Here is a 27,549-nt window from a genome sequence, read left to right on the forward strand (position 1 = left end):
GAACAAAACACGCCTACACTGCTACGCCATCTTGGAAGGGAGGTATACAAGGGAGGTATACTGTAGATGAAAAAGAACGAGAGATAGGTGGTACTAAATCTCACCCGCTTCAAGTCTCCATACAATTCTGCTAATTAATTAATCATTATTCAAATGTATTCCAGTAAAAAAAATCTGTGCAGACTTAAAAAGGAAAAACCTATAAGCACAATGATATACTAACAACATAAAGGCTGATAGGTTAATTAACTATTTGATTGATTAAAATAGTAATTACTTGCCTCATTTCATAATTTAGCACATACTGTAATAGGTTGATGTATCACAGAAAGCATTTTGATGTAAAGCAACGTGAGTAGAGAATTTCCTTTGTGAAAGAGAACCTAGGACTAAAAAGATAGGTGTAATTCAAGTGCCCACTTCCTAAGGCACAGAGAGCAATGCATGTTGGGAGAAGCGGGAGACGAGGACGAGAAGTTCCTGCATAGAAGAAGTGGCCCCTTCTATCCACCTCTTCACAAAGGCACTTGAGGACAAGGTACAGTACGAGACCAGTACAGAGAAAGTGGCCCCTTCTATCCACCTCTTCACAAAGACACTTGAGGACAAGGTACGATGCGAGACCAGTACAGAGGAAGTGGCCCCTTCTATCCACCTCTTCACAGAGACACTTGAGGACAAGGTACAGTGCGAGACCAGTACAGAGGAAGTGGCCCCTTCTATCCACCTCTTCACAAAGACACTTGAGGACAAGGTACAGTACGAGACCTGTACAGAGGAAGTGGCCCCTTCTATCCATCTCTTCACAAAGACACTTGAGGACAAGGTACAGTGCGAGACCAGTACAGAGGAAGTGGCCCCTTCTATCCACCTCTTCACAGAGACACTTGAGGACAAGGTACAGTGCGAGACCAGTACAGAGGAAGTGGCCCCTTCTATCCACCTCTTCACAAAGACACTTGAGGACAAGGTACAGTGCGAGACCAGTACAGAGGAAGTGGCCCCTTCTATCCACCTCTTCACAGAGACACTTGAGGACAAGGTACAGTGCGAGACCAGTACAGAGGAAGTGGCCCCTTCTATCCACCTCTTCACAAAGACACTTGAGGACAAGGTACAGTACGAGACCAGTACAGAGGAAGTGGCCCCTTCTATCCACCTCTTCACAAAGACACTTGAGGACAAGGTACAGTGCGAGACCAGTACAGAGGAAGTGGCCCCTTCTATCCACCTCTTCACAGAGACACTTGAGGACAAGGTACAGTGCGAGACCAGTACAGAGGAAGTGGCCCCTTCTATCCACCTCTTCACAAAGACACTTGAGGACAAGGTACAGTGTGAGACCAGTACAGAGGAAGTGGCTCCTTCTATCCACCTCTTCACAAAGACACTTGAGGACAAGGTACAGTACGAGACCAGTACAGAGGAAGTGGCCCCTTCTATCCACCTCTTCACAAAGACACTTGAGGACAAGGTACAGTACGAGACCAGTACAGAGGAAGTGGCCCCTTCTATCCACCTCTTCACAGAGACACTTGAGGACAAGGTACAGTACGAGACCAGTACAGAGGAAGTGGCCCCTTCTATCCACCTCTTCACAGAGACACTTGAGGAAAAGGTACAGTACGAGACCAGTACAGCTCTAATAGGACCTCTAGCTGAGAGGTGAATGGAGGGACTTAGTTGGAGACGCTGTCTATGTCTCAAATGGCTTTTGACCCAAGTCTTACTGGTCAAAAGTATCGCACTATATAGGGAATAGGGTGCCATTTGGGACACAAGCTATCATGGCTACAGCAACAAAGTAGTTACAGCTGACTGTTCCCATGACAGTTGCCAAACCACCTGAACTGAACACCACAAAATATTTGTGATCAGTTTAGTATTATAACAACGGCATAACAATGTAGTCGTATAACTCTGTTAAACTACCTCAAATGCAATCACCTCAACTTTTCCTTGAGCAGAATGGGAACCAGCCAGCCAAAGCTCAGTCCAGCTGTGATTACAAACAGCCCCTGGGAGGAGTGGGGAAGGCTGGCCTTATTCAGTAATTGAGCTCTAGGCTTCAATTAAAGGTCCAGGTCAGGAGGCCGGAGCAGAGCTGCAGTGCTGAGGCTCTTTAAAAGCAGCACACACACAAGACTGCATCTCCAGACCCATTGTAATTGATTAACCAGTCTGTCTCCATCACAAGAACCAAAACGCTCCCTGCAGGACAACGTGGATGCGTCCCAAATGGCACCCTTTCCCCTTTATAGTCCACTACTTTTGACCAGAGTAGAGCACTACATAGGGAATAGGGTGCCATTTGGGCCCCCCTTTCACCCTCCCCTCCCTGGTCCTCCAGCCTCCACTCCTCCGCCACCGACCCTGGCCTTGAACCTGAGCCTCCCTCTACGTCCGTCTGTCTGTCTTGTACGTGACCGCCGCTCTATGATGCGTCCTCCAGAGGTCCACTGACATTATCCACAGATCAAAGAATAACCTCCCTCAAACACGCCTCCCGACGCACACACACTCAGACATATACATGCTCAGTCACACATAAACACAGAAAGAGTCACACACTGCACATGCTGCACACAGACTAAAAGAAAGTCACATGTGCACATTCCGGACAGACACATGCACGCACAGACACACACAGTTCAAATGAATGAGGTCATCTCTGTCATGACCTTTGTTTGACATGAAGCACTTCGTATTAGGGATCAAACCTAAAGAGATCATAACGGACCACTCTTATTGCACTAGCTGAACATATTGGTCAACAAGAAAGTACATTATTATTCTTCAAAACGGGCACTGAGGGGCCTTAAGAGAGAGGGAGCCCACATCTGTGTGATACAGCACAACCGCATTGTATTTACTACAGCTAACTAGCTCTGGGATTTATGGTCAAGTGAAAGATAGATTACAGAAGAGTATGTAGTACGTTTATCTTATTCAACTCCATATTATGGGACTCTGTGTGCATTCAAATAATACTTGACTGTATGGGGACTCATGAGAGGGCGAGTGCTTGTTCTGGGTCCCAAATAATAACCTAATCCCTATATAGTGCACTACTTTTGACCAGTAGTGCACTATATAGGAAATCGACAGGCCCTGGTCAAAAGTCGTGCACTCTATAGGAAATCGACAGGCCCTGGTCAAAAGTAGTGCACTACATAGGGAATCGACAGGCCCTGGTCAAAAGTAGTGCACTATATAGGGAATCGAGAGGCCCTGGTCAAAAGTAGTGCACTATATAGGTAATAGGGTGTTTGGGGACTTACCGTCTGCAGGGCTGAGGCCCCTGGCTGCAGAGATCATAGAAAGTGAGGGACTGGAGTGAAGTGACCGGATGTAGTCCATGTAGGGGTTGATGTAGGGGTGTGGTGGGTTAAAGGGTGACTCGGCCCCCACGGACGGGTTCCGGTGGGGCGAGATCCGGATGAGGGAGATGTCGGAGAACGCCGGACTGCCGGCCAGTGAAGGAGGCCTACACAGACAAATGGGGAGAAAAAAAATAGAAGAAATAAGTACATACTGTATGTACAGTTGATCGAAGATCAGGTTCATTTCATGACAGAACAATTATATTTTAAAAGTTTTACCTTCAAACTCAAGGTATTGTAACAGCTTTATTGTAAGTAAAGAATATGGTTGTGTTTGACCAGCCAACATATCATATGTCTTACGAGACTTGAAAACTTGTTTTATGCGACCTTGAATTGAAAGAGGCTACAACAGCAGCATCACACTCACTGAGTGTACTGGCAGGGCCAGCAAATGAATGGTGACAATATCACCCTCCCTCCATCTGCACTCTACAGGGAACAGCAGAGAGAGAGAGAGAGAGGGGGAGAGGAAGAGGAAGAGAGAGAGATGCATTCTTCTTGCTCCTTCCTCCTCCTTCTTGCTCCTTCCTCCTCCTTCTTGCTCCTTCCTCAGATCAAAAGCTGCTTTCACCACTGTGTCTTAATCAGACCGAAACGTCAGGCCAACTTCACCACTAGATTAGCCACCATGCCTCGATTTAGTAGCAAGCACTTCTCATAACTTTGCCTTCCTGGAAAAATAAATGTAACAATTAGAAATAAACCCATTGGATTTAATGATAATAATGTATTATCATTATAGTATTTAGGTTGATTTTAGGGTTTATCCAAGTGTCCAAAGAGCTTTCCACGGTGAGGTCAGCTCAGTCATTACCAATGAGTAGCATCCATAAGCAATATCTGTCTATCCCACAACAAGAATTGTGAACCATACCAACGCACAGTACCAGTCAAAAGTTTGAACACACCTACTCATTCAAGGGTTTTTCTTTATTTTAACTATTTTCTACATTGTAGAACAATAATTAAGACATAAAAACTATGAAATAACACATATGGCATCATGTATTAACCAAAAAAGTGTTAAACAAAATATATTCAAAATAGCAACCTTTTGCCTTGATGACAGCTTTGCATACGCTTGGCATTCTCTCAACCAGCTTCATGAGTTAGTCACCTGGAATGGTGTGCCTTGTTAAATGTTAATTTGTGAAATTTCTTTCCTTCTTCATGGGTTTGAGCCAATCAGTTGTGTTGTGACAAGGTAGGGGTGGTATACAGAAGATAGCCCTATTTGGTAAAAGACCAAGTCCATACTATGGAAAGGACAGCTTATATAAGCAAAAATAAATGACGGTCAATCATTACTTTAAGACATGAAAGTCAGTCAAAACTGAAACATTTCAAGACCTTTGAAAGTGCAGTCGCAAAAACCATCCTGCGCTATGATGAAACTGGCTCTCATGAGGACCACCACAGAAATGGCAGACCCAGAGTTGCATCTGCTGCAGAAGATAAGTTCATTAGAGTTACCAGCCTCAGACATTGCAGCCCATATAAACACAGTCTCCTCCTTCATGGTCGAATTTCTTCAAAGAAACCGCAACTAAAGGACACCAATAATAAGAAGAGACTTGCTTGGGCCAAGAAACACAAGCAACGGACATTAGACCGGTGGAGTCTTTGGTCTGATGAGTCCAAATTTGAGATTTTGGAAAAACGTGTGCAAAGCTGTCATCAAGGCAAAGGGAGGCTACTTTGAAGAATCTCAAATATAAAATAGATTTTGATTTGTTTGACACTTTTTTGGTCACTACATGATTCCATATGTGTCATTACATAGTTTTGATGTCTTCACTACTTTTCTACAATTTAGAAAATAGTAAAAATAAAGAAAAACACTTGAATGAGAAGGTGTGTCCAAACATCTGACTTGTACTATCCAAAATCCCTGTTCTCGACACAGCAAATGTGTACATTAGAACCTCAACATCTAGCTCAGGACACTGAAGTGAAGAATCAACTAATACTGTTTCCCTTTTTAAAATTGGCTAAGAGGGCTTGAAAACCTCATAATGATGGCCTTGAAGAGAAAGCCCCTCCCTGGAAGATGAGGAGAAATCCACATCAGCCTAGACATTAAGAGGCTGGGAGATTAGAGTGAATTAGACCCTCCACTCATCCACTGTGGCTCCTCATAGGACTGGCCTGTCACTATGGTCCCCAGGCGAGATGAGGGAAGAGTGTGGGAAGGGAGTGAGAGAGAGAGAGAGCGAGAGAGAGAGAGAGAGAGAGAGAGAGAGAGAGAGAGAGAGAGAGAGAGAGAGAGAGAACAAGAAGAAGATGAAGAAAATGGAGTGAGTGAGTGAGCAAGTGAGAGAGTGAGAGTGAGAGTGAGAGAGAGAGAGAGAGCGAGAGAGCGAGAGCGAGAGAAAGAGCAAGAGAGAGAGAGAGTAATCCATGTAAAGTGAAGAAGGAGCCTGGCCCAGAGTTTGGCTCGGAGTGACCTTGAGCAAGGCCAGGGGACCGGAACAGCCCAATTACACCCTTGGACCCTGTCCCCAAGTCCCCTACCGGCCCCCACCAGCCCCTCACGTCCTTTCCCATCACAACCCCCTAATGAAAGAGCTCAGGCCAATAATGAACGCTGAGGAGCAGAAATACTGGAGCGCACACACACACACTCAGACAGTCACACACACACACACACAAAGACCCTCTACCTCCTACTTTTCAACAAGCTTGCGCCAATTAACCCACAAGGACTACTATGAGGTGAATTTCAAGCACTCTTTGTCCTTCTGTTTGAGTGCATGACAACATAGTCTCTGTGACGCTGTAGCAGGTATGTATGGAGTGCTCTTGTCTTCTCAAGAGGAATCATCTCTATGAAGGAAACAATACAAAGGAAGCTGATTGAAGTAAAGGTTGGAGGTTGGGAAAGAGGATTTCTTTTTGGGGGGGGGGGGGGGCTCATAAATTGTTTAGTTTGGGAGTATAACCTAAGATGTTTCTGGACTAGCTGGATGCTTTTGGGAATTTCTCTTTTGGGAGTCCCAAAATGTGTCCCCTTAAGGGCTCTGGTCAAAAGAAGTGCACTATATGGGGAATAGGTTGCCATTTGGGACACAGTAGAGAGTAGCCTTGAGAACCAATGATTAGAGAGTGAATTAAGGTAAATGAAACTGATGACTGATACCAGTGTTATCATGTTGACTATGACACTACCTCCATCCTCTAGGAGTGGTTCTGCACGTCTCCTATCCTCTGAGTCATGAGACACCTCCTCTGAGTAAACAGGGCACCCTTGTCCCTGTTCCCCTTCGGTGCACGTGTGTGTGTGTGTGTGTGTGTGTGTGTGTGTGTGTGTGTGTGTGTGTGTGTACAAGGGCAGAAGATAAGGCACCCACAGGCCACCATAGTACGCCTCATTTACACAGCTGCTGAGTGAAACTCACTTTGATGTCACTGTCACATGGTGACCATTATACAAACACACCTGAGGAGAACAACTATCAGATTAATGACAACAACAACAACAAAAAACATTTTAAGGGAGAAGTAGGGATTGGTCTGAAGCTGAAAAAGAAAAGAAATTCACATGAGCACCACTATGCCTATTTCCACCCATGCTCTGCCAAGGTTGTCCAGCACACAGCTTTGACCTACTACAGAAGCTATGTTGGTATTGTACTTCAAACTATGTTGTAGGTTGTTTAGGATTCAAACCTTCTTAAACAGCCTAATTCATACCCTGCAGCAGTTCATTAGAGGAGGTGCTCCCACAAATAAGTGATTTGTACCGCATGCACGTTAAAGTATTGGATTCTTCACAAACCCACTAATCCCATTCCACTACCTTCTCAAGCTTTTTTAATTATATGAAAGCAAGCTTTGCTTTTATACTTACAACATACATTATGCATGATTGAACGAGCTGTTTTGTCTTGTCGCAATGTAGTGCCTGCCTGTAGTTCCTTAAACCTTAATTTTAGCAATACATGTCATTGAGAAGAAAAAAAAACGTTGGTCAGTAGGTGTTGGTGTGTTGGACACAGTCACTCATATACACTGAGTATACAAAACATTAAGAACACCTCCTCTTTCCATGACATAGACTAACCAGGTGAATCCAGGGTTTTTCACACTTAACAGTTACCCGTTTGCATCAAGAATGGTCAACCACCCAAAGGACATTCAGCAAACTTGACACAACTGTGGGAAGCATTGGAGTCAATATGGGTCAGCATCCCCGTGGAACGCTTTTGACACCTTGTAGAGTCCATAAGGTGTTCCTAATGTTTGGTATATACTTCAATCAGTCCAGATGAAAGGGAAAAGAAGGATTTTCAAGCCTTGAGACAATTGAAACATGGATTGTGTATGTGTGCCATTCGGAGGGTGAATGGGCAAGACAAAAAATACTTAAATGCCTTTGAACGTAGTATGGTAGTAGGTGCTACGTGCACCGGTTTGAGTGTGTCCAGAACGGCAACTCTGCTGGGTTTTTCACGCTTTCCACCACCCACATCCAGCCAACATGACACAACTGTGGGAAGCATTTGAGTCAACATGAGCCAGGATCCCTGTGGAATGCTTTTGACACCTTGTAGAGTCCATGCCCCAACGAACTGAGGCTGTTCTGAGGGCAAATCCAATATTAGGAAGGTGTATTTCATTTTTTTGTACACTCAGTGTTTTTCCTGTACATTATTTAATAGCAGGACACTGTAGAGTCTATTATCCCCGGAAGAGTATGAATTAGGCTGTTTGAGAAGGTTTGAAATCCTAAGCAACCTGCATACACATTGCTTGAAGTACAATAGACCGATATAGCTACTGTACTAGCAGTAGCGGACACTGATTGGCTGACTACCCGGGGCGCGAGACGGTTGGAGGTATCAACAAAGCAGCATGACAGAAATATGATGCCAAGTTTTCGAACTACCGGTAGTTTCTTTGAGAAGATATATAAAGCAATCTGTGCATTTGAACAACCGCGTAAATACACCTTTTGCATGTCAAAAACCGAATGACCACTGCTGCAAACGCTGACACTGTTTTGAACAGATTAGATCATACTATTTAGAACGAGTACCCAGCTCACGAACGAACGAGTACACCAGGGAGAATGAAACAAACACGCAGATGCAATAAGTGAAGACAGATTATTTAACTGGGGTCTGGGGATAGCTAGTTAACATTGTGTCACAAAGCCAGTTAAAGTTCATTTTGAAATAACTTCATATTTCCGAGTTAGTAAGATATGAGTTTAGAAAGACTTGAAATTGGCATGGGAGATAACTAGCTAGCAAGCTACCAGCTACCTATAGCTAGCTGCTTATCAAAGGTAGATAAATGGTTAATTTGACCAAAACATTGATCACAAGATAGGGGTGGTATACAGAAGATAGCCCTATTTGGTAAAAGACCAAGTCCATATTATGGCAAGAACAGCTCAAATAAGCAAAGAGAAATGACAGTCCATCATTATTAAGACATGAAGGTCAGTCAATACGGAATATTTCAAGAACTTTGAACGTTTCTTCAAGTGCAGTTGCAAAAACCATCAAGCGCTATGATGAAACTGGCTCTCATGAGGACAGCCACAGGAAAGGAAGACCCAGAGTTTCCTCTGCTGCAGAGGATAAGTTAATTAGAGTTAACCTGTTAGTGAATAGGGGGCGCTATTTTCACTTTGGGAAAAAATCGTGCCCAAATTAAACGGCCTCTTACTCTGTTCTAGATCATACAATATGCATATTATTATTACTATTGGATAGAAAACACTCTGAAGTTTCTAAAACTGTTTGAATTATATCTGTGAGTAAAACAGAACTCATTTGGCAGCAAACTTCCAAACAGGAAGTGAAAATTCTGAAAATGGGGCTCTGTGTCAGGGCTTGCCTATTCAATTGCCTTTTATTTATGGATCTGTATGCACTTCATACGCCTTCCACTAGATGTCAACAGGCAGTAGAATGTTGAATGGGGTGTCTAGCTTGATGTGAGACCGAATGAGAGCTTTTGGAGTGACAGGTCAGCCATATTGGCAGTATTCAACTGCGCACCAGGGAACCCCACATTGTCTTCTGAAATGCGTTAGGTATACACGACGAAATGCTCCGGCTCGGACTTTATTGGATACATATGATAAAAACATCATAAAGATGGATTTTCAACCGAGTTTGACCAGTTTATTCGACATTTATTGTGAATTTTTCGTTCCATGCGCCAAGATTTCTTGAACATGTGCGCTCCACATGGCTAGCCAAAGTTGCTAATTCGACAGAAGAACTGGACATTCTAAAACAAAACAACGATTTATTCTGGAACTAGGACTCCTTGCACTACATTCTGATGGAAGATCATCAAAGGTAAGAGAATATTTATGATGTTATTTCGTATTTTTGTGGTTTATGTTGGCTCCAACAAGACGGAGAATTGGTGGGCGCTGTCTCACAATATTGCATGCTTAACGTTGTACTAAAGTAATTTTTTTAAATCTAGCACAGCAGTTGCATTAAGAACCAGTGTATCTTTCATTTGCTGTACAACATGTATTTTTTAGTAAAGTTTATGATGAGTTTTTTGGTTAGATTACATGACTGTCCAAAATTTCTCCGGACAATTTGGTGCATTATGGCTACGTATTCACAATGTAAATCCACGATTTGTAGCTCTAAATATGCACATTTTCGAACAAAACATAAATGTATTGTATAACATGATGTTATAAGACTGTCATCTGATGAAGTTGTTCAAAGGTTAGTGATTAATTTTATCTCTATTTGTGGGTTTTGTGAAAGCTATGTTGGCGGTGAATAAATGGTGTTGTGTGTTTGGCTATTGTGGTGAGCTAATATAAATATATATTGTGTTTTCGCTGTAAAACACTTAAAAAATCGGAAATATTGGCTGGATTCACAAGATGTTTATCTTTCATTTGCTGTACAACATGTATTTTTCATAAATGTTTTATGATGAGTATTTATGTATTTCACGTTGCTCTCTGTAATTATTCTGGCTGTTTTGGTGCTATTTGTGATGGTGGCTGCAATGTAAAACTACGATTTTATACCTATAAATATGCACATTTTCGAACAAAACATAAATGTATTGTATAACATGATGTTATAAGACTGTCATCTGATGAAGTTGTTCAAAGGTTAGTGATTAATTTTATCTCTATTTGTGGGTTTTGTGAAAGCTATGTTGGTGAAAACATGGCGTTGTGTGTTTGGCTATTGTGGTGAGCTAACATAAATATATATTGTGTTTTCGCTGTAAAACATTTAAAAAATCGGACATGTTGGCTGGATTCACAAGATGTTTGTCTTTCATTTGCTGTATTGGACTTGTTAATGTGTGGAAGTTAAATATTTAAATATTTAAATAAATATTTAAATATTTCAAAAATATATTTTTGAATTTCGCGCGCTGCGAAGGCAGCGGAATGTTGTGGGTGTTCCGGGGCGAGAAAGGTTTAACTGCACCTCAGATTGCAGCCCAAATAAATGCTTAAATAAATGAGTTCAAGTAACAGACACATCTCAACATCAACTGTTCAGAGGAGACTGTGTGAATCAGGTCGAATTGCTGCAAAGAAACCACTACTAAAGGACACCACTAAGAAGAAGAGACTTGCTTGGGCCAAGAAACACGAACAATGGACATTAGACCAGTGGAAATCTGTCCTTTGGTCTGATGAGTCCACATTTGAGATTTTTGGTTCCAACCGCCGTGACTTTGTGAGACACAGAGTTGGTGAATGGATAACCTCCGCATGTGTGGTTCCCGCCATGAAGCATGGAGGAAGAGGTGTGATGGTTTGGGAGTGCTTTGCTGGTGACACTGTCGGTGATATATTTAGAATTCAAGGCACACTTAACCAGCTCCCAACACTTCCTACACCCTCCATCCATCCATCCATCCACCAGAAGAAATGTGAAGAGAGAGAGAGAGGTGGGTTAGCTTCTTGTGCTCCCAGACCGGATGAGAGAGGAGAGGAGCAGAGATCAGTCAGGTGTCAGAGGCCTCTCCTGGCCCGGGTTGACAGCGTTTCCCCTACCCTGATTCCTCCATCCCTCCCTTCCCGCCATCTCTCCCTGCCACCGCTCTGAAAGTCTAAACCAGAGGGGAAGAGAGGGGCTCCTGACAGCGGAAATAGCAGAAGCTTTAAAGCTCCAACCCTTTCACTGTGATCAAAGAGGCCATGGCTACACAGAACCTGAGCCAGCCCAGACACTGAGCAGAGAGAGAGGAGAGTGAGGAGAGACAAGAAAGGAGAGGGAGAGAGACAAAAGGGAGAGTGACAAGGAGGGAGAGAGACAAGAAGGGAGAGGGAGAGACAAGTAGGGAGAGGGAGAGACAAGAAGGGAGAGAGACAAGGAGGGAGAGGGAGAGAGATAAGAAGTGAGAGAGACAAGGAGGGAGAGGGACAAGGAGGGAGAGGGAGAGACAGAGGGAGTGATGGGAGGGATGGTGAGAGAGAGAGGTGGTATTGGAGGGAAAACATATGATTTTATTAAATCAATGTACACTAAAAACAAATGTGCGGTTAAAATTGGCAACAAGCAAACAGACTTCTTCTCTCAGGGGCGGGGAGTGAAACAGGGCTGCCCAATAAGTCCAACATTATTTAACATCTACATTAATGAATTGGCAAAAAACATTAGAAGAATCGGCAGCACCTGGTATCACCCTACACAACACTGAAATTAAGTGTCTGCTATATGCAGATGACCTGGTGCTGCTGTCTCCCACTAAAGAGGGGTTACAGCAGCACCTAGATCGTCTTCACAGGTTCTGTCAGACCTGGGCTCTGACCGTTAACCTAAAAAAAACAAATATAATGATATTCCAAAAAAGGTCCGGAAATAAGGATGACAAATATAAATTCTATTTGGACACAGTTCTATTAGAACACACCAACAACTACACATATCTAGGACTAAATATCAGCAACACAGGTAGCTTTCACATGGCTGTGAATGAGCTGAGAGACAAAGCAAGAAGAGCATTTTATGCCATTAAAAGGAACATCAAAATCGAAATTCCAATTAGAATCTGGCTCAAAATTTTTCAATCAGTTATAGAACCAATTGCTCTATATGGCAGTGAAGTATGGGGTCCTCTCTCTAATAATGAATTTACTAAATGGGACAAACATCCAATTGAAATATTGCATGCAGAGTTTTGCAAGACTGTATTGCAAGTACAAAGAAAAACTCCAAATAACGCATGTAGGGCAGAATTGGGCCAATACCCCCTCCTCATTCGAATAGAAAAAAGAGCCATCAAATTTTACAACCATCTAAAAACAAGTAACCCCAAAACATTCCATCACACAGCTCTACAATGTCAAGAGATGAAACCAGAGAAGAGTCCCCTCAGCCAGCTGGTTCTGAGGCTCAGTTCACCAACCCAAACCAACCCCATAGAGCCTCAGGACAGCCCTCAGAAAATCTGGCCCAACCAAATCATCACAAAACAAAAAGAAAAATATATCACCTATTGGAAAGTAAACTTCAATGCTATTTGGCTCTAAACAGACAGTACATGGTGGCAGACTATCTGACCACTGTGACTGCTAGAAAACTGAGGAAAACATTGACTAGGTACAGACTCAGTGAGCACAGTCTGGCTATAGAGACCGGTCGTCACAGACAAACCTGGCTGCCCAGAGGACAGGCTGTGCTCACTCTGCTCCAGGGGAGAGGTAGAGACAGAGCTGCATTTCCTATTACACTGTGACAAATACTCAGACCTAAGAGAATATTTCTTTCCCAAAATTATAATTCAATACAAAGAATTTGAAACTATAAAAGATGAAGAAAAAATCAAATATTTATTGGGTGAAAAGCCAAAATGCGCAGTTTTGGCAGCCAAATATGTGTCCTCCTGCCACAACCTGAGGGACAGCCAGTGAAAAGTGCAAAGTAATGTTGATAATATTTCCCATCTTGTTTTGTTTTGTCTTTCATACCAGGTCATGTGTCTTCCCAGTCATGTTGAGACTGGTCTACTACTGTTGCTTTAATGTATTGTTGTTCTGATTAATATTGTTGTTGTAGTTGTTGTTAATGGTAATCCCATGTCCACTACTACTATTATTATTGCTGTTAGTCCCACCATTTATTTATATATAAATATATATATATTTTGTATATATATACATATATATTTGATTTTGATTTTTCGATATGTATACTTTGACAATGTAAGTAATAATGAACTTGCCATGTCAATAAAGTCAATTGAATTGAATTGAATTGAGAGAGAGAGAGAGAGAGAGAGAGAGAGAGAGAGAGAGAGAGAGAGAGAGAGAGAGAGAGAGAGAGAGAGAGAGAGAGAGAGAGAGAGAGAGAGAGAGAGAGAGAGAGAGAGAGAGAGAGAGAGAGGGGGGGTGGTTAGAGACATGGGAGGGAGATACAGGGGAAAGGGAGTGAGAGAGACAAGACACACACAAGGAATGAGAGAGAGCAGGACTCCATGAGCCTTCACTACTGTGGTCTGAATATAAAGGAGAAATCGCCAGAGAGTGCCTGTGTGCACACATATAGAAAGCAAAATGAAACAGTGTGTTACAGTATATGGTAACTTCTGGAAGGTCCTTTGGGAGCTACTGAGAGCAAGAAATCATAATCAGAAGTCAAGCCAGTAATAACATTATTCTGTGTGGCTGCATGGTTTAAATAAAGTTCAATTGATGAGTAGCAGCAGTAGGTATTAGGAATTGTGCACATTTACAGTACGAGTAACATTTACAGTAAGAGTAAAAGTAAAACCTGGTTTGAAATATATGTATTGGTTTATTGGCTTGTGTAAGGAAGGGTTAATGTGTGGTTTAGACAATCCAATGATTTCAAAGACAAAGCAATATAATTTGAGTGTACTTGTAACTCTAAGGGACATCTATAAACCCTAAACCCGTATCCTACCATTAAGCTGCATGTTGTGTTTGTCTCCTGCCACCGCAGTGAAGAAACCATCTGTCACACCCTGATCTGTTTCACCTGTCGTTGTGATTGTCTTACCGTCATACCTGATAGTACGAACTGGCCATGACTGACCCAGCAGACCCGTGGGCAACTGCGCAACGCCATCTCCTCCTAATGAGCCTCCATTGGTAGGCACGAGGAATTGCTTCGTGGTCTTATGGAGGGGGTCCAAACGTTGGCTGAGTGCCATGACCGAGCATTGGACATGCTGCTGGAGCTATTCCCGCGGGTTGTCTGGGGGGCAGCCTACCACGGTGGTAACCCCACCGCCCCTCAGTAACTCGGAGGTTAGCAGCGCCGCCCCACCGGCCACTCCACCTTCCCAGGAGCCCTGTTTAACTCCCCCGGAACGCTTTAATGGAGAGCATGTTGGCAGCAGAGAGTGTATGGAACCAGGAAGCACTGTTCGACATGTTCCTGCACGGCGTCTCGGAGGAGGTTAAGGACAAGCTTGCTGCTCGGGAGTTACCCACGGATCTTGACTCCCTCATTGATTTGACCATCCGCATCGATGGGCGATTGCGGGAACGACGGCTGGAGAGGAAATTTGATTTAGCTCGCACGTCCAGGGATTCCACCTCGCCTCCGAGTCATCCCGGAAGTCACTTTTGGTCATTTCGTATCTTCGTGCCTGGTAAAAGACCAGGCTCACGAGTAGGAGCGAGTATTATGGTGGGCCATATGGAGAAATGTTCTGCTTCCCTTACTCGCACCCATTTCCATCTCATTCTGCTGTGGGGAAACCAGTCCAAATCTCTCCGGGTCCTCATTGACTCTGGGGCCGATGAGAGCTTTTTGGATGCCACAATGGCTTCCGAGCTGAACATCCCCACTCAGCCCCTCTACATTCCCATGGATGTTAGAGCGCTGGACGGGCGCTCTATAGGTCGGGTCACCCATAACAACACTCCCATCAACCTACTTGTGTCAGGGAATCACAGCGAGACCATTCAATTCCTGCTCATCAAGTCCGTCCAGATTCCCGTGGTTTTGGGATTCTTCTGGCTATAGCAACACAATCCCCTCATCTACTGGTCTACGGGTGCTATCATGGGCTGGAGTCCGTTTTGCCACGCCCAATGTCTGAAGTCGGCGCAACCTGCCCTGGGACGTCTTACTGGGGGCTTGGAAGTTGTTCCGGACCTCTCTGCCATTTCTGTAGAGTACCAGGACCTCCTGGAGGTGTTCAGCAAGTCCCGGGCCACTTCCCTTCCGCCGCACCGCCCCTATGACTGCGGGATTGACCTTCTCCCTAGCACCACGACGCCCCGGGGACGTCTGTATTCTCTGTCGGGACCAGATACCAAGGCTATGGAGCCCTACATTCGGGACTCCCTAGCTATAGGATATATCCGTCCCTCTTCCTCTCCCGCTGACGCAGGTTTCTTCTTCTTTGAGAAAAAGTACAAGACCCTGCGCCCGTGCATTGACTACCGGGGACTCAATGACATTACTGTGAAGAACCGTTATCCACTACCACTCATTTCCACAGCCTTCGAGCCATTCCAGGGGGCCACTGTTTTCTCCAAGCTGGATCTACGAAACGCCTACCACTTGGTGCGGATACGAGAGGGGGACGAGTGGAAGACCGCCTTCAACACGGCCTGCGGCCATGCCCTTTGGCCTCACCAACGACCCTGCCGTGTTCCAGGCTCTGGTGAATGATGTTCTCCGCGACATGCTGAACCGGTTCATCTTCATCTACATTGATGACATCCTCGTCTTCTCCCACTCCCCCTAAGATCACGTGCTCCACATCCAACAGGTACTCCAGCACCTTCTGGAGAACCAGTTGTTTGTTAAGACGGAAAAGTGCGAGTTCCATTGCTCCAACATTCCCTTTCTGGGCTACATCATCTCTGCTGGGAGTGTCCAGATGGATCACGAGAAGGTGAGAGCGGTGGTGGATTGGCCTCAGCCTACGTCCAGGGTGCAGCTGCAATGCTTCCTGGGGTTCTCCAGCTTTTATCGCCACTTTATCCGGGGTTACAGCACCCTGGCCTCCCCCCTGTCTGCCCCCACCTCTACCAAGGTTCCGTTCACGTGGTCCTCTACCGTGACCGGGCATTCAGGGACCTTAAACACCGCTTCACCACTGCTCCTATCCTGGTTCATCCTGACCCTTCCCATCAGTTCATGTTGGAGGCCGATTGATACGTTCCCCAGTTTTTGTGTTGTGGGTTTGTATGTGTGTATTTCAGGAAATGGCTTCCTGAATTCCTAAGCAGCTGATTGGTCAGCCCCATCGATGATTGCAGCTCTAAACCCTCCCTCTCATCAGGGGAAACAGCGGTTTTCAATTACCAACTCCTTCAACAGCAGGATAAAAGCCAGTATTTCTTTGTCAGGAAGAGAGAGCTTCTTTGATGTCCTGTTTTGGTTAGGTATATGTATGCCAATAGGACTCAGTGTTTTTGATTATTGAAATTGTTCACTTTACGTCAGTAATTATTCTGTTTTTGTTCCCAGAGGGGAAGAGGAACACGCCTAGGGAATGTTTAAGCAAGATGCCTGCAGGCATACATAAGCCCGTAGTATGTACTCTGTCTATACACACTAGGTAAGACCTGGGCGGACCACCCCCTTGTATTTTGGTTAGCGCGCCAGGTGGCGTTAAGAATAAGTTAGTAGTGGGTAGGTAGGTAAGGTAGGAGAGGGAACTCTTTAACTTTCTTTGCTTTGGTTCCGTCCAGCCCGTTTTCCCCACATTCACCGTGTGAAGGAAATACATGTCCTGTAAACGGTAATATTCTCTGCCTCTGTCATCCTTACCTGCACCTAGAATCCCATACCTCTTTCACTCCAGGGGGAGTTGAGTTGTAGCAGGGTGTTGCGTTCACTTCTCCAAGAGGCGTACGTAACATAATGGGGGCTCATCCGGGATAATAAACACACCAGACCCCGCTGCTCTGAGCTCTCTGTGATTGGTGATTGAGGTGTGGTGGTAGGTTGTGAGTTTGGATGACTTGTTTAGTTTGCGTGTGTTCAGTAGGCTGCAGTGTACAAAATGGCTGCCTCAGCCGTCTCCAATTTTGTTGAAGCGCCCTCTGTTGATCGGTTGGTGGGGTTGCGTAAAGTTGACCTTTGCGCCATAGCTGACCATTATGGACTCTTCATCCCTGAGAAAGCCCTAAAGGCTGAGCTTTTGGTGCTAGTCAGGGAGGGTTTGGTGAGAAAGCCATTTTTTTGGTGAAAGATGAGGAGAGGGAGGCTTCAGGAGAGGAGACGGGTAGATGTCGGAGTGGGGGCTGTTCTTTCCCAATGTTCTGCCCTGGCCACGGGGCCCTGCCTCAACGCCACGGAGAGGAACTACGATGTGGATAATCGGGAGCTTCTCGCAGTGAAGATGGCGTTGGAGGAATGGAGGCACTGGCTAGAAGGGGCAGAACATCCGTTCATTGTGTGGACCGACCACAAAAACCTGTAGTATCTCCGCACTGCCAAGTGCCTCAACTAAACTCAGTAAAAAAATTAACTTTCCTTTTTTGAGGACCCTGTCTTTCAAAGTTAATTCGTAAAAATCCAAATAACTTCACAGATCTTCATTGTAAAGCGTTTAAACACTGTTTCCCGTGCTTGTTCAATGAACCATAAACAATTAATGAACATGCACCTGTGGAACGGTCGTTAAGACACTAACAGCTTACAGACGGTAGGCAATTAAGGTCACGGTTATGAAAACTTAGGACACTAAAGAGGCCTTTCTACTGACTCTGAAAAACACCAAAAGAAAGATGCCCAGGGTCCCTGCTCATCTGCGTGAACGTGCCTTAGGCATGCTGCAAGGAGGCATGAGGACTGCATGCCTCACCGTTATGTGAGAAGCCTAAGACAGCGCTACAGGGAGACAGGATGGACAGCTGATCATCCTCGCAGTGGCAGACCACATGTAACAACACCTGCACAGAATCGGTACATCCGAACATCACACCTGCAGGACAGGTACAGGATGGCAACAACAACTGCCTGAGTTACACCAGGCTGAGAGAGGCTGGACTGAGGGCTTGTAGGCCTGTTGTAAAGCAGGTCCTCACCAGACATCACCAGCAACAACGTCGCCTATGGGCACAAACCCACCGTCGCTGTACCAGACAGGACTGGCAAAAAGTGCTCTCACTGATGAGTTGCGGTTTTGTCTCACCAGGGGTGATGGTCGGATTAGCGTTTATCGTCGAACGAATGAGCGTTACACCGAGGCCTGTACTCTGGAGCGGGATCGATTTGGAGGTGGAGGGTCCGTCATGGTCTGGGGCGGTGTGTCACAGCATCATCAGACTGAGCTTGTTGTCATTGCAGGCAATCTCAACGCTGTGCGTTACAGGGAAGACATCCTCCTCCCTCATGTGGTACCCTTCCTTCAGGCTCAATCCTGACATGATGCTCCAGCATGACAATGCCACCAGCCATACTGCTCGTTCTGTGCGTGATTTCCTGCAAGACATGCATGTCAGTGTTCTGCCATGGCCAGCAAAGAGCCCAGATCTCAATCCCATTGAGCACGCTGGGACCTGTTGGATCAGAGGGTGAGGGCTAGGGCCATTCCCCCCAGAAATGTCCAGGAACTTGCAGGTGCCTTGATGGAACAGCGGGGTAACATCTCACAGCAAGAACTGGCAAATCTGGTGCAGTCCAGAGGAGATGCACTGCAGTACTTAATGCAGCTGGTGGCCACACCAGATACTGACTGTCACTTTTGATTTTGACCCCCCTTTGTTCAGGGACACATTATTCAATTTCTGTTGGTCACATGTCTGTGGAACTTGTTCAGTTCATGTCTCAGTTGTTGAATATTGTTATGTTTATACAAATATTTACACGTTAAGTTTGCTGAAAATAAACGCAGTTAACAGGGAGAGGACGTTTATTTTTTTGCTGAGTTTACATGCAAGCGAGATAGGCCCTGCTGTTTACCCGGTTCAACTTTTCCCTCTCCTACCGGCAGGGGTCCAAGAATGTCAAGCCGGATGCCCTGCCTCGCCGCTATAACCCTACGGTTACCAGCCCGGAGCCCGAGACCATCCTTCCCACCTCGTGCCTGGCGACGGCACTCACCTGTGGGTATAGGGAAACAGGCACGGGAAACAATCCCTCTGCCCAGATGTTAATCCGTCACTGTCGCTGTACTTGGAAGAGAGCCCGGGCCACTCTGTTGAAGACCACTTCCAGGTACAGGCGACAAGCGCATCACCACCGGACCCCTACTCCACGCTATTGGCTCGGGCAGAGGGTATGGCTCTCCATACCCTCTCTCCATAAACATTACCCCCGTTTCATCGGCCCGTTCCCCATCTCTAGAGTCATTAGCCCTGCTGCTGTTCGTCTTTTGTTACCCTGTACCCTCCGTATTCACCCAAATTTCCATGTGTCTAGGATTAAGCCCGTGTCTTACAGCCCTTTGTCTTCTGTTTCCAGGCCCACCCCTCCTCCCGTGTGTTATCGATGGCCATCCGGCGTACACGGTCAGACGCCTCCTGAGTGTTCTACCATGATGCAAGGGTTTCCAGTACCTGGTTGACTGGAGGGTTATGGCCCGGAGGAGAGGTGCTGGGTCCCCGCTAGAGACATCCTGGACCCAACCCTCATCGCTGACTTCCACCGCCGGCTCCCCGGTCAACGAGGTATGCGCCCCGAGAGAACGCCAGGTGGGGCCCTTAGGGGGGGCGGAGGGTACTGTCACACCCTGATCTGTTTCACCTGTCGTTGTGAATGTCTCCACACCACTCCAGGTGTCGCCCCATCTTCCCCATTATCTCCTGTGTATTTATGCCTGTGTTCTCTGTTTGTTTATTGCCAGTTTGTCTTGTTTGTCAAGTCAACCAGTGTTTTTGTGTCTCAGCTCCTGCTGTTCCAGTCTCTCTTTTTCTCGCCTTCCTGGTTTTGACCCTTGCCTGTTCTGACTCTGAGTCCACCTGCCTGACCACTCTGCCTGCCCCTGACCCTGACCCTGAGCCCACCTGCCTGACCACTCTGCCTGCCCCTGACCCTGACCCTGAGCCTGCCTGACGTCCGGTACCATTGCCCCACCTCTGGTTTACTGATCCCTGCCTTTACCTGTCTACTGCCTGCCCCTGTTGGATTATTAAACCATTGTTAATTTGACGTTGTCTGCATCTGGGTCTTAACTTCATACCTGATACCATCATCCTTTAGAACAGGGTTTTTTGGGGGGATTTTCGGTTTTGGTCCAAAAAAAATAAAAAAATAAAAAAATATTAAATAGAAAAATGTGACCATGTCTCAATGTAATTAAGGTATGAAAGTATTGATATTATCCAATTTCATCTATTTTGGGGTTTAGTTGTGGTCAATTTGCAGTGTACAAATTTTTTATGTTCCAGCCCCCCGACCAACCACTCCGACGAAAATTGGGCCACGGCTGAATCTAGTTGCCTACCCCTGCTTTAGAATGTTTCTCAGGCACCCCTACTGAACTTCCTCATTCCTGATGAGTTGGACCATCTCCTCTCCACCCTGCCTGAACAATAACCCTGCCTGTGTGTGCTTGTGTTTAGGGGCACCTATGGGGTTGCCAGTCGTGCCGGGGTGTAACTATGCCCACCTGGCGCTAAGAAGGCGGGCTGGGAGTTCTGTGACCCCTGACATCAAAGAGTTGGGTGGGGGGGGGTTCTATTCATGGTCACATCGACAAGGAGGAATCCCTCTCTATGGAATAGATAGTTCTGGGCGTGTGCAACGATGTTCTATATATTTCACACGCTACTGTTGTCTATCGCTGGACACAGGAAGCTGTGTGGAGATGAGAGGAAGCGCTCGATCTCTCTCTCTCACACAAGCAGACACACACACACACACATCGTTGTCTTGCCAGGAGGATGCACATCTCAGCAGGCACGTACGATACTCCATGCTATGACGAAGATAACAGGGGTTGTTCAACAGGAGGCAATGAGTGTGACAGGCTCAAGTCATAACAACCGGGCCCAGGTGTCAGACACGCACACACGCACATACACTCAAAGAAAAATGCACGCACGCACACACGTACGCACACACACACATAAACACACTCCTGTGAACTCGGCGCTCCGACAATGTGAACCAGTGTGAAGTCACAAACCTGTGAGAGCCGTGTCAGTGAGATGAACAACCCATGGGTCATACTCAGTGTTTCACATCTCCCTGGATATACACTGAGTGAACAAAGCATTAAGAACACGTAATCAAACCCAACCTTAGATCAGTGTCTACATACTTACTGTACTGTGTGACCTTGGAAATGACCATGGAGTAAAATGGCACGCAAGGTCAACTTGTAGTACCACACACTTTTCAGTTGTCTATAAAAGCCCCTATAGCTCTGTTCCAAATTATGGCAAAACAATATTACCATGAATGAGTGTTTGAGCCTTTTAAAGAAACACTTATATTTCAGCTTGCTTCTCTGCAGGCTTTTCACAGGCTGTTTGGGAAACCATTTCCACACTATAATTAAACTTAATTTCAGCCATCGAGATAAGGATGTCTACCGAAGTAAATCAACAAAGTGTTCACAAAAAAAATGAAACATAAAAGTGAAATCATACAAAATGAGCCTGCCTTTTTTCATGTAATTTTAAGTGGGCTTGGAAGTTCAGGCAACAAACATGAGACCAGTGTCCATTTTTCTGCTCCTCTTTCGTACTTTACGGTTCATTGCGGTTCGATAAATGTGCTCCAAGTAACACCGAAGAATCCACTGTAACCACTCTCTTTCATTTCACTTTTCCAAAAAGTCACACTAGGTTGCTCTCGTTCAAAGTGAGAGTCAACAGTAAATACAGGTGGACTTAACCTTTTTCACAGGGTTTGTTTGAGTTCCTCTGGCATGCCCCAGGCTACAGAGAGGAGAATAGGGGACTCCTGGGTGTTGAAAGAGAACAGCTTCAGAAAGAGGAGAGCAAGTACATCTATCGCCAGCACATCCTCTCAAAGAATGTCTCCCTAGCCCCTGTGTGTTACAAACGCACGCACGCAGCACGCACACATACACACACACGCACAGTGCCTTACACAGTGACAGAGACTAACGCCTGCAGACAAATAGGGTCAGGTATCCTCTACGCCCCATAGCCTCACTAACCCTACTAGCCTGTAATGAGTTGTGGTGTTGGGGTTAGAGCCAGTCAGTCGGGGAGTGTGTGTGTGTGTGTGTGTGTATGTGCATGCGTGTGTATGTGTGTATCCCATCCTAAGTGAGAGAGGAGAGGGGATCCAGAGGTGAACGTAGCCCAGGGCTGATAGGGCAGTGGTGTATCAGTGTACTGGCTAGAGAGAGCGCCCCATGAACCACCTCAATTCACTCTGTCACAGTGGGCCTCAGAAATGAACCACTGTACAGACGGACTCAAGCAAATCACAAACAAAACACACAGTGACCAAGAAGGAGAGTCCTGCTGCTGGAGAGGGCTAATCCTTCAGACAGAAAGCGAGAGAGAGAGAGGACAGGGAGACGGAGAGAAGAGGAAAAATAAAGAGAAAGAGGATTTATCAGGTTAAAGGCTCAGTGCAGTCAAAAACGTGAAATTCTCTGTGTTTTACATACAGTGCCTTCAGAAAGTAGTCACACCCCTTGACTTTTCCCACATTTTGTTGTGTTAAAGCCTGAATTTAAAATGTATTAAATTAAAAATGTTGGTCATTGGGGGTCTGAGGATCTCATCTCGGTACCTAATGGCAGTCAGGCTACCTCTGGAGAGCACATGGAGGGCTGTGTGGCCCCACAAAGAAATGCCACCCCACACCATGACTGACCCACCGCCAAACCGGTCATGCTGGAGGATGTTGCAGGCAGCAGAACGTTCTCCACGGCGTCTCCAGACTCTGTCACGTCTGTCACATGTGCTCAGTGTGAACCTGCTTTCATCTGTGAAGAGCACAGGGCGCCAGTGGCGAATTTGCCAATCTTGGTGTTCTCTGGCAAATGCCAAACGTCCTGCACGGTGTTGGGCTGTAAGCATAACCCCCACCTGTGGACGTCGGGCCCTCATACCACCCTCATGGAGTCTGTAACTGACCGTTTGAGCAGACACATGCACATTTGTGGCCTGCTGGAGGTCATTTTGCAGGGCTCTGGCAGTGCTCCTCCTTGCACAAAGGCGGAGGTAGCGGTCCTGCTGCTGGGTTGTTGCCCTCCTACGGCCTCCTCCACGTCTCCTGATGTACTGGACTGTCTCCTGGTAGTGCCTCCATGCTCTGGACACTACGCTGACAGACACAGCAAACCTTCTTGCCACAGCTTGCATTGATGTGCCATCCTGGATGAGCTGCACTACCTGAGCCACTTGTGTGGGTTGTAGACTCCGTCTCATGCTACCACTAGAGTGAAAGCACCGCCAGCATTCAAAAGTGACCAAAACATCAGCCAGGAAGCATAGGAACTGAGAAGTGGTCTGTGGTCACCACCTGCAGAACCACTCCTTTAATGGGGGTGTCTTGCTAATTGCCTATAATTTCCACCTTTTGTCTATTCCATTTGCACAACAGCATGTGAAATGTATTGTCAATCAGTGTTGCTTCCTAAGTGGACAGTTTGATTTCACAGAAGTGTGATTGACTTGGAGTTACATTGTGTTGTTTAAGTGTTCCCTTTATTTTTTTGAGCAGTGTATATTTAATCTATTTTGAATTCAGGCTGTAACACAACAAAATGTGAAATAAGTCAAGGGGTATGAATACTTTCTGAAGGCACTGTATATTTCCACACTACGAGGTTGGAATAATACTGTGAAATTGTGAAAATTATGATAATGCCCTTTTAGTGTAAGAGCTGTTTGAAAAGACCGCCTGAAATTTCAGAACGTTTTGGTGGGATGAGTTTTGGCCTGCCTGGTGACATCACCACTGGAGCACTGCCAGCGACATCACCAGGCAGTACATTAGTTAATAGACCAATAAGAAAGAGAGTTCCAAACCTCTCTGCCAATAACAGCTAGATTTCAGTTTTCCCTTCCCCACTCAGACCACTCCCAGACAGTCCTAGCAAATTTCTTGCTTGAGAAATTGCTCTTTGCTAAGTAGCTATTTTTGTTACTTTTTGACTATTTTCATTGAAATCAATCACAGTAAGGTACTTCATTGTTACGCATAAATTATTTGACATTGAGATTTTTAAAAAATGTCTGCATTGGACCTTTAGAAAAACATAATTGTCCTCTTCAAGCACTGAAAAAAAAAATCCATCAAATGTTTTCTAATATATACTCCTGAGAGGAGAAAGAGAGAGGGGGAAGGAAAAGAAAGCAAAGTCTGGTTAGAGGAGGCAGGCAGGCGGCAGGGGCAGGTGGGAAAGTCAACACACACAGCCTACCTTATTCTTACCATTTCATCCATCTTGCTGGAGTACTAATAAAATGTCAAGTGGAGTTGCCTGATATTTAATCATGAACGGGCTGAGCTGCATAGTGGTACCCAGCACCACAGCCCCCGCAGCTCTGGCCCCAGCCCAGGCCACAGCCCTGGCCCTTGACCTTATCAGGGTCTATGTTGGTTAAGTACAGGGGCGGCGGAGGATTCTTGAGCCTCATCAGGAAGAAAGACGTTTCACACACATACACAATCTCACCCACTACAGTAAGGCGCACACGTAGCACATATAGCACATCACTAACATCAAAAGGTTCTCTATAAATGATATATTGTCTTCAGAGTGGTTTGGTGCATTAAATATAGTTATTAGAGTATGACATAGATTGAGATAAGAGAAAGTGTTCCACCGGGATGCTGGCCATGACTCCAATGCTTCCCACAGTTGTGTCAAGTTTGTTGGATGTCCTTTGGGTAGTGGACCATTCTTGATACACACAGGAAACTGTTAAGAGTGAAAAACCCAGCAGCGTGGCAGTTCTTGACACAAACCGGTGCACCTGGCACATACTACCATACCCCGTTCAAAAGCACCCATTTAAATATTTTGTCTTGCCCATTCAACCTCTGAATGGCACACATACACAATCCATGTCTCAATTGTCTCAAGGCTTAAAAATCTTTAACCTGTCTCCTCCCCTTCATCTACACTGTGACATCAATAGGGATCATAGCTTCCACCTGGATTCATCTGATCAGTCTATGTCATGATGGTTCTTAATGTTTTGTATACTCACTGTATATCCAAATTTGTCGGAACTTTCCAGTCTTCCAGTCCAATTTAATTCAACTTCCATCTCTCATTTATCTAAAAGCGATCTCTTTTGGACACACAAAATGCAACCTACTGACAAATACACACAGACAGAGCAGCACCAAATGCTAGTTGCATTCCTTTTAACAGTTCCGACACCCCGCAGCTGTGTGCATGGCTGTGCATATTTGTGCCGCTCCCGCCGGATGATGCGTGCAGAGAGATAGTTCACACGCTGACCCCTCTCTGAGAGAGTGAGGTATCATGGAAGATGAAGACAGCAGAGATGGGCTCTGTCTGTTGCTCATTCCAAACAGTTAAGATCCAAACAACAGTGTGAGAGATGAAAACATTCTTCTCACACATGAATAATGGCCTTCAGATTTGATTGGATAAGAGATAACACGGTGCTCAAAGAATAGAGTAGCCGTATGCGAGTGTGATTAATATCCTTAGTGAAGGAAGTGAAGGAAGAAGAATAATTACAAAATGCCACGATAGCTCATAAGAGAGAATGAGAATGTATAAAGGGCAAAACAAGGAGGAGTGAAAAGGAGAGAAGGAGAGGTAGAGTCAGTGGAGGAGAGGAGGTAATGAACTCATTTCCTTCACCGTTAAAGCTGTCAATGGCCTTCAGAACATTTTAACAAATGTTAAACAAATGTTTTTTTTTTTAAATCGACAACATGTGGTAATATTACACATTGTTACCTTTATGTTTCCCCCCATTTACTTAAAGCTTGACGAGGGGAGAGATGGAGGGAGTGGACAGAGGGGGAAAAGAAAGGATTTCTAGCAAAAAGGAGGCAGAATTTACGACCCTGTTCCCTAGATCTCGTTACTTGCTGTAACTGGCCCCCAGAGTGAATTCCCAGGGCCCCGAGCCCAAGCCGGAATAATGGAAAGTCAACATTTTCTACACTTTCTTCTGACGGCCCACCGGGATGGTTCTGCCTGCCTCCACAAAGCAAGGGTCTGAGTCCCAACACTGACTACATACTGTACTCTCTCTTCAATCACATTATTTTGACTCACTTTAAAGTGGCAATCTGTACATATTCTTTGGTACTTTTAAATGAATTAAATATGGTCCTATAGCCATTCATTTTGATTAGAATCCCAGACTGCCCCTTTAACCTAACAACAATTATTAACTAATAGTAGGTTAGTATGCCCACAGACATGATATAATTATATTTGTTGTTTTCTCAAATGTAGAACTATGTATAGCAATATCTATTTTCCAGTTTTCTTTTTAAAAATGCATGTTACTATATATATATATATATATATATATATATATATATATATATATATATTAATGAAAGTAATATTCTAAGATGAAAAAAACATCAAGAAACAAACACACACATGTTTCTGAACCTCTAGGCCAGTAGAAGGGTGGGAGGGGCCTTTACAAAGCCAATTAAGAGAAGGCACTGATGTGACAGCTGGCCCCTCCCACAAACCCATTACCCCCTTCAATCAACAGACAGGCCTCTGGGAATGTATTCATAAAGCGTCTCAAAGTAGAAGTGCAGTTTAGGATCAGGTCCTCCCTGTCCATATAACCGTATTCCTTATGTTCTAAAAGGCAGAACTGATCCTAGATCAGCACACCTACTGTGAGAGGTTTAATGAATACGGGCCCTGGAATTCTGGGATATACTGAGGTCTTCCTTATCAACGGCATTACCATAATCAATATTTAATATTAAAGTCAATTAGCCAACATTTGTAATGTCAATAATGTTGGTAAATGCAATTTAAAATGTTAAAACAGAGGGCCTGTAAAAGGTTTAGAGCATTTGTATAAAACACTGTGATAATGGTGACTTGGGAGTATTTTAAATGTCAACTGAAATCATAATAATGAATCACTTTCATCGTTGACATTTATTTTATAGCATATAAGCGGTTCATACACTTAGGTTATACAGTTACAATTGTATCTGCATTTTATTTTCTGAATCTTTATTTGGAAGAAAAATCTAAACATGAAAAGCATTACTCAACAAACCCTACTTAATATTTGAAATGGTGAGTGATGTAATGACATGGCTGTCGAATCTCCCCATTATGGAATTGACAGTTGAGCACAAGG

The 27,549-nt window shown here is 45.0% G+C and overlaps 1 protein-coding gene across 1 annotated transcript in view; it reads right to left on the minus strand.

Annotated features, from left to right (window-relative positions):
• Positions 1 to 27,549, minus strand: part of LOC120027865 (transcriptional activator GLI3-like) — a 167,536-nt gene that overhangs the window by 33,037 nt on the left and 106,950 nt on the right. Inside the window, exon 5 of the mRNA XM_038972946.1 lies at positions 3,282 to 3,487. Coding sequence (XP_038828874.1) covers positions 3,282 to 3,487 — 206 coding nt within the window. The remainder of the gene's footprint in view (positions 1 to 3,281; positions 3,488 to 27,549) is intronic.

This window comes from Salvelinus namaycush, chromosome 33, assembly GCF_016432855.1.
Source record: "Salvelinus namaycush isolate Seneca chromosome 33, SaNama_1.0, whole genome shotgun sequence".
Taxonomy (NCBI): Eukaryota; Metazoa; Chordata; class Actinopteri; order Salmoniformes; family Salmonidae; genus Salvelinus; species Salvelinus namaycush.